The following is an 8,740-nucleotide window of genomic DNA, read 5'->3' on the forward strand; positions in this document are numbered from 1 at the left end:
TATGTATGATTAATGTAAAAGTGTAAAGAGGTTGAATTCTGGAGGTTGCACAGCCCATCAAGGAATGCTTCTCAGGACTTTCTTCAAGAGGGGGAAAGCTGTACTTGATTTCATATACTTGCCAGATGGGGTTGTAGGCACCCAAAAACGGATCACTGGCATATAAATTAACGAGTGGTTTAAAGGTGTGCAGATACAGGGCACATAGGGAAGTCTACTAAACATTTTAGTAGGCAACAGAGATCACAGTAACAGGCTGGAATCAGACAGCAGTGGTGACAGCGGTCTAAGTTCGTTAGGTCTCGCCTGTGCTTTTCACATACTAGATTGGATCATGGCATGATAATGACCCATCCGAGAGAACATGGGCAGGTGGAGTTTGGCGTGGTACAAATGTTTCTCAAGCAGTGGAGTTACTATCCTTTGTCTCTAAGCACCAACCTCTGTCCTGTGGTGTGCCACGGAGTTTAACCCTGCTGGGTTTTTTCCAATGTTTATTTGCTTCAACAATGCTATTTTTTACATAAATAAGCTAATGACACCCAGGTCAAGCTATGACAATATAGCCTCAGCACAACTTCTGCACTTCTGCAACCTTTTTTTTTTTTTTTTTACAAAATATGACCTTAAGATCAAACACTGAATGGCAGTACAACATCTCAAGTTAAACCCTACAAGAAAGAGGCATCACATAGGACGACCCAACTAATAACTCTTCTAGTTGACACTTGCCCAGTACCAGACTCTTCAGTCTCAAACTGTGGGTCAATCTTGACAAAAACCTGCTCTTTCTGCTCACACATCACTGTGTGAGCACAGACCACTAGTCCTTTTGTTTCAGATCTTTAAATGTTTTATATAACGTTATAAATGCTAAGCTAATGACAGCTGTACTGACACTGGTCACCTCCAGATCACAACATGTTTGCTTACCTTGGTCTTCCAAAATAAGCACTGGGAAAACTTCAACAGGTACATTCTGCAGCAGGGTGGATCTTGCTCATCATGCTAAAACATCTTACACTACCTCAAGAACGAGCTTCCTAATCAATTCTGGATGTTTTGAAAGGTGATGTGTATGGAAAAAACTTCAATGGATGGATGGACAAGCTAAGCAAACTCCCATATGTGCACTTTGGGGTCGCCCACTCTAGAAATGTGCTTCTGCTGGATGGGATGAAGCTGGCTGATCAGAGATCACATGTATCTGAAATGTGCTTTTCACTGAAGTTTCTTAATCAGGAAATGTGTTTATTTCCACCTGGGCAGTGAGTATTCTCAAGATCTGTTGTGAGAGATGAGGAGTATGGCAATATTGAGTGCATATGTTTGGGTGCATAACCTGGTTCCACAATTAGTAGTTATTTGATGTGAAATGTTCCTGCAAGTCTGTTAGGAAAGGATAAGTTGAACATTGGGCTGCCTAGGCTCACAAAGCCAGCTCAATTTTCTCATGGTGTGACATGTGATATTAATCCGCACCAGGAAGAACTCGATTCATTAACAGCAGGGTGCTGTTGTGAAAAAAGTTTTTATTTTGCTTTAGGGTAATGCTAAGCTTCAGTTTCTTTTTTTCAGTTCCTGAAGGGGAGTACCTATATTTGTGCAACTTAAAGGCCTTGTGGCAAGAAATGGAAGACTAAACTACTCCTTTTATCATACCTCCTGTGCCTGTCAGGGGAAGCAAACTGTCCCTGGTGGATTTTCTGCATGTACAATTGGCAAGCTGATCTTGACTTCCAAGCTTTACTCCCAGTTTTCCCACTTGGATGCTAGGTGAGGCCTGGATAATTTATGCGTTCCCTATACCAGTATGTGAAGTCTTTATGGATTGGTGAAATGTTTTGCATCGTGTGACCATTATTTAAGAAATTTAACGGACATATGTGAGCGTGTGTTTGCTTTATCTTGACAGTTTGTCATTTAAATATGGTTAAGGCCTTTAAATCCTTGTTCAGCCTTCATTTAAGTGTTCGAATACACCCACTGAGCCTACTTACTATGCACTTTTGGCCTGGCCCACCATCAATACGGAATCCATGTAAACAGACCACATTGTTGGAACTATCACCCACGCGAAAAGCTAAGATCTTGTATCTCAAAATTGTGTAAATGGCAGATATGCGTTTGTACACATTATAATGGATTATTGCTACTGCAACACTGCTTGCTTTCTGCTTTACAGCATAAGCATAACCACTGCAGCCTCTTGGTATTATATTGCTATTAGTGCATCTTCTTTTGCTATTTGTATTATTGCTCAGATGAAACATTAGCCAGGCAGGGAACTGACTAGGTATAAATGCTGCTAGCTCCGCGAATTTGCATTTTTAAATAAAATGAATATTACACAAATACGTATGTTCATAGGTACCTCAGGCTGACAGCAACCTTTTATATGAAGTAACCAGCAACTTTTTTGTATTTTATTTGAAGATCTGTCTCGCTAGTATGGATGTGAAATCTATTTACTGTAAGCTTACATAAATGCCTTAGTTAGCAATGAGATAGCGTACAAGTTTAGATTATCAAACAATATAAAGAAACACATACTTTAAATTAACAAATCCAAAATAACATTCCACCATTTTGGTAAAAGTAATAAGGTGATAATCTGCTGATAAATGCCTGTTAAAAGAAAACACCAGGCATCTAAAATGGATGCCAGTCTCATTACACAGATTCCGAACATCTACAACTATAGGCATCCTCAACAATATGCAAACAACAAATGCCGATAAATAATTCTGTTTCTGGATATATTCTACCCCATTAACATGGCCTCTGCACAAGAATTTTTCATTAGTAGAACAAACATTGATTTGTGATAAAGTAGATTAGATCTATATTAACAAATTTAAAAAAGCAGAACCTTTGCATGTAAAAACAGATTTAAATCTCAAAGCCCCTTCTGCATGTGGAGGTGCCACCTTCACTTGCATAAATTCTGGTAAGTGAGCAGATTTGTCTGTATTAAGTGCTCAATGCAAATAAGGTGAACATCCAAAGACTCCTAGCTTTCTGGATCTTCAAAAATATCTGCATTGCTTTTCACACAATTTCGTCAGTTGCAAATTTACACCAGACTAGACCTAAAGCAAGTGATTAATGAAGTACGGGAAAATGCCAATATCTTCATGCATGTCTTTTCACATGTAAAAACGGTTTCCATGTGAAGAAAAATCATATTAAAAAAGGAATGTTAGAGAAATTTTACAAACACCTTCACTTTTAGGAAATTAACCACGAGTAGACATAGGGCTGTGGAAGACATGTGCACAGCAGGTAGGTTACAATCTACGCAAAAACCTCTCTTCCTTTGTTAGGCCTACTTCTTGGAATGGGAGTGTAAGTTTTCAGAGTGGTCTGCAATATGCATATGGCATGGTTCTAGAATATAATTGTCAAAACATTGTGTCCTAAATATCACCCACAAAAATATTATCCGTTTGCAATTAATAATGGAAAATCTATTCCAAATGGGATCTCATTTTTTGTTAACTACGTTTAGCTCACGATAGTTATGTCAGATAATATTTTTTATATGTTTTATTCTGGCACACTACATACATATCTTGAGATTTAAGTCTATTTTGTGATGAGGGTCTCCATTTGTTCCATTTACGAATTGCTTACTTGGCACTAATCCCAAAGCAGGGTTTATAAACGGTTTATGAAATGATATAACTGAGCTAAAATGAACAACCAATTTTGCCATTACAGTGAAGTGCGTTGAATCAGAAACATTGCAACTGCAGTACACAAAAAAAATGTTCCTGATCGAATACGAACATTAGTAACAATTGGCGCAGTTCAGAAATAGGTTGTTCAGTGTAAATTGGTAATTCACACAGTAAACACTGGTAGATAAATAATGCTGCTTGGTATATGTTGCAGGTGATTTTTGGTGGCGGCTTCAGTGCTCTCATCTCACAATTATGCGAGTTTAAAGGAAATAATACACGCATTTTTTTCACAAGGCATTTTTCAGATTAAAACGCCCGGCGCCTACCAATTGTCGAGTTTGTGGAAAGGTCGAGTCTATTGTTTGCCTCGCCTGTGATCTATTTTTCAGAAAGGAACAAACAAAATATTAAATATTAAACGCTTTTCTCTGCTTGTCTGCAAGAACGACCTGCTTGCTGAAACACAAAGTCCCTACCTACTCTTTCTTGACCATTGCACGTGAAAAGAAATTTCTATAAATAACCCGCTGAATCAAGTGAGTGATATAATTGGAAAGCTGCCGTAAAATCACATCTAATGAAGCGCCCAGGCAGGTCCCTGGACGAAAGTAAATCCAGCTTAAAGCTCAAGTCAGGGTCAAAATATCCTATTTTCATCATCTGAAACAAAAACGCTCCAGCTAGGAATCCATGTATAGATGTCTGTTGAAAAGATACAAATAATTAAATTTGTAAATCGCGGTTTAAGGATATGAATATGAATTTCGTTTTAGATAACACATTAAGGTTGCTTGGCTATATTTGTGTTCACTTGAGATATGGTCGGTGACACACACACACCATTAAAAATGTGTAGTCCATTTCTTGTGTTGCATCACATGGTTTCTATCACAAAGATGCCTCGGTACGTTATTAAGCAAGCAGCTGCACTGCATTGACTTCCATCGATTGAATACACCCTTCTGTGAAAGCTGATCACACAACACCCGCTAGATGGATTGTGGAGGCTGCATACCATGAAAGCCTGAAGACGGGTCCGTCGTTCACCAGGACTTTCATACCTCCATCTAACACACAATAATTTAACTATGATGTGAAGCGAACTGCAAAGAATCACATCCTCTGTTTGTATAGCTCGCCTCTAACACACTCGCGAGTAAGACACATTCAATTCACGCCCCAGTTGTTTCTTTTGTACAAGGGTGGAGTCCAAAAGGTTTTGGCTGCTGAATAAATAAATGTTTTTGATGCAGAACTGAATTGTAAACCACACGACCCAAAAGACCATCAATTAAAAAAATATATATTCACTCATTTTTGTACTACATCAACTAAGAAAGCTTCAGTGGTTGACCAGACTTACAAAACAGAGTCCCCAAAAGGCCTAGCATGAGTCTACCCCAGTAGATATACAAGAGACAGTGTAGTATGTGGCTCAATGCTGTGCAGAATTGAATAACAAGACAAATGTTGCTGTTATATTTCTGTTGTTCTTGGAGGAGGCTGGTGTTCAATTATTCGGATTCCTTTTTATGCCTTTTCTGTGGCACTTAATTTTCATCCAGCCTCTCTGTCGATCAATTTGGTACCTCTAAATGAGCATATACCATGCTGCAGCTGTGCAAACCTCTCCTGGCCTCCCTTCTGCGTGTCAGAAGTGACATGACGTGGCCGTGGAGAAGGATAATCCACTCTCAAGGAGAGATAGTGAGAATTCGAGAAGTGAAACCAGCCATAGCTCTTACTTTTCACATTGCACACATACCCTACCCGTGAAGTGGGTGTGTTACCATAGCAACCTTCAATGAAGCAGAAGGAAGACTGCCCGAGCCAGATCCTAGTGGGCAAAAGCATCTCAACCTCATTGGGCAGATCGGTGTTGCAGCAAAGTCAAACCTGGGCAACCGGTCAACCACTACTTCATGTGACGTCTAACTAAGTGTACTGAGGTCTGCCTAGCAGTCAAGCTGATCTCGTGGTGAAATGAAGGCGGATAGAAATATAGCTTGTGACATTCTGTACCCTCCATAAGACAAGAACACAGGATGACACTGCGGAGGGCGTGGAAGTTAATGATGCAGCACAAGGCTTGTCATTGTCCCTAATACAGACCATTACCAGCGGAGAATGTTAATGTCCCGATCTAATGCTGCCTGAGGCAAGGTCTAGAGGAACATGGACATGCTCAGCAGACGAGTTCTATCCACTTCACCCCACGTGTGCCCTCCCCGTTAGGATAGCAATAAGGCACTCGAAGGCTGAGCATGCATCATGGTTATTGCACTACCTTAGGAGCTGAAGGGACATTAATTCACTGGAGCAGCGCAATAAGTGCTGATAAATGCACAGTCCTGGCATGAGTTATTGCCTTAATATAGAATTGCTCTCCAGCAGTTGGAAGATGAGATTAATTTTCGCTGCCACATATGCTTTACACAGAACTCATCCATCTGATCGAACAAGCCAATACCGGCGACAGGCCTTAAGCTCCTTGTTCAATCCACAATTTTTGTTTCCTTCGCAAAGTTTCTTCGAACTGCTAGTGTTTGCCGTATTACCAAGAAACCTGAGGTAATGTACACATCAACATGCATTTTAGAACAATGACAGTCTAAAACTCTTGGTAAAACACCTTAGCTCTTTCTGGAAAGTGGTCTTCCCTTTTATCTATAAAACATATACAGCGCTTAAGGCACACAGGTTGGCTTCTAAGCGCATTGCAGTATGGATCGGTGCTCGGATGACATCTATGGCAATTAGACATGTACAACTTGGTGATCCCATATCCCAACCAAAACATGTTGCAGGAATGTATACAAAAACACCAGCATGGACAGGTCCTTACCATGTCCCAACTTACTATACATCACTGGGCGATCGTGCTCTTTGAGATAAGCTATTGGGGATACACCCGCAACAGATGAGCCACAGAGCTTTCTGAATCTCTTGGTTTCGAAAAGCGTATATTACAGGGTTGATGATAGAGTTGTAGGTGGCTGGAAGCAGAGTAGCATAGGTGTAAATGGAAGGGTAGGTATAGTCTGCAATTAAAGAATAGAGTGTGAAAGGCATCCAACAGGCAGCGAAGGTCCCCAAGATGATGGCCAACGTAGACACTCCTTTTCTGGTGGTGACATAGTGGGACGTTGCCAAGAAGTGATGCTGCAAGGCGATCTGATGAGCATGCCTCATGACAATTTTACAGATCTGGATGTACAGTTGCAACATAAGGGCGAACAAAAGAAGGAAAGAGACAGAGAGAACCGCAGCGTTGTTTTTTGTCAGTGGCCTGATGACGCTGCAGGTAGATTCGTCCCTCAGGCAGTTCCAGCCCATTATAGGTAGCAGTCCGACACAAACCGATGCGCTCCAAAGCATAATAAGCATGACATAGGTGAAAGTGACCGTCCGCTCAGAGTTGTAGGTCAAAGCATAGTACAGGGAGAGGTACCGGTCAACAGTGATCGCTAGCAAGCTGCAGACAGAGGCACAGAAAGAAGCAACGATTAAGCCAATGGTGACCAGTTTGGCTGCTTCGGACTGCAGAAGGTAGGCAAAAATAAAGTTGACAATGAGTCCAATCCCTGCCAATAGGTCAGCAAGGGCCAGGCTGCCTATGAGGAGGAACATAGGAGCTCGAAGACTGGGATTATGGAAGATAATGAGGACCACAATGGCATTCTCACAGGAGATCAGGGTTCCTGAAGTGCACAGAACAATATCCCAAGGGTTCACCATCAGCTCTGGCCCGGAGTCCGCAACAGGCACCAGAGAGGACATCGAGGCGGATACATTCTCAGAAGAAATGGCGTCTAAGCGGTCCTGGGGCAACCAGCTTAAATTAACCTTCGGGTCTTCATTCATTTTAATCTCTGTTTCCTCCAATGGAAAAAATAGACGCATGTTTAATATCCATGGACAGTAGCAGTGAATTTCACATTATATGATATCTCAACATGGGCATCTCACTCAACAGACATGCTTTACAAGTGCAGCTCCTCTACATTAACACAATACTCGATGAAGCGATGAGAATACTAGAAAAAAAATCACCTGAAACGAGATCTGAGCAAGTAAATGGAATGCAAAAGAAAATATGCTGAAGGATAAATAGACAAAGTACCAAACACGCCTCGCACAAAATGCAATTTAATTAGAAATAGATGTAATTTGAATCAGGTATTTCTTTTGTGTTTATGTTGCATGCAGGTCATGGTCCCAAACAGGCTCTGCCATCTGATCCGTAATCGGAAGCCCCTTATTCTAACGTAGTACCTACCATACAGTAGTTAATAATAAAAAGGGATTAACCGAAATAAAAAATAAACGCTACTGATGAACTAGAACGGAAACTGGCTCGTTTTCACGGCGTCAAAAATGTAAATTAATGCGCGATAGGGAGCCGCCTACTCTTGATGAGCGCTATACAGATGAATGATGCACATTACAGTATTACTTAAAATCGCACAAAACCTATCCATGTCTGTTGGTAAAAGAGCCGCCTCCGCCCCTAACACTGTACAGTGCAGTCACCTTGAGCTACCGCCGCCGAGGGTCCCCGTCCTCTGCTCACAATGCTGCTGCAGCCGCCGCTGCTTCCCGCATCCTTCCTCCTTCAGCTCACAGTCCCGAGCATGTTTCATTCAGGGCGATGCACCTCTCCCGGGCTGCGGCTTCTCCTTCGGCGGATCTCCGCGCTGCAGCTGCAGTCGCTGCAGACAGAGGTGCAGCAGGCGGAGGATGGGCGGTCGCCGAGGCTGCGCTGCTCCCGTGCCTGGTTCTCACACATTTCGGGAACTGCAGCTGGGATCCTCCGGCGCCGCGAGGGAAGGCAGCAGCAGCACGCGCGGGCCCTGTCCACCGCAGCACGCGGAAGAGGCGCAGAGGCGCGTGGGCGCGCACGCAGATGCAACAGCCCCCTCACCCCCTCCCTCCACAGTATAACTGACGGGAGCGTGCAGAGGACGACTCAGTCCCAAGGGTGAAAGGAAGGTTGGGGCGTCATGAGAAAGATAACGTTTCCAGTTCTTCCTAGGACAGTCTGTTTTAGAGTA

The 8,740-nt window shown here is 42.3% G+C and overlaps 1 protein-coding gene across 1 annotated transcript; it reads right to left on the reverse strand.

Moving 5' to 3' along the window:
- Nucleotides 1-6,192: 6,192 nt before the first annotated feature.
- GPR12 (G protein-coupled receptor 12) lies at nt 6,193-8,536 on the reverse strand. Its single transcript, XM_086933465.1, has 2 exons — nt 8,220-8,536; nt 6,193-7,565 (listed from the first exon to the last, which is right to left on the reverse strand). Exon 2 carries the CDS (start codon nt 7,548-7,550, stop codon nt 6,546-6,548), a length of 1,005 nt encoding a protein of 334 aa, XP_086789591.1. The 5' UTR covers nt 7,551-7,565; nt 8,220-8,536; the 3' UTR covers nt 6,193-6,545.
- Nucleotides 8,537-8,740: the final 204 nt, after the last annotated feature.

The sequence above is a fragment of the Lissotriton vulgaris genome, chromosome 8, assembly GCF_964263255.1.
Source record: "Lissotriton vulgaris chromosome 8, aLisVul1.2, whole genome shotgun sequence".
NCBI classification, from domain to species: Eukaryota; Metazoa; Chordata; class Amphibia; order Caudata; family Salamandridae; genus Lissotriton; species Lissotriton vulgaris.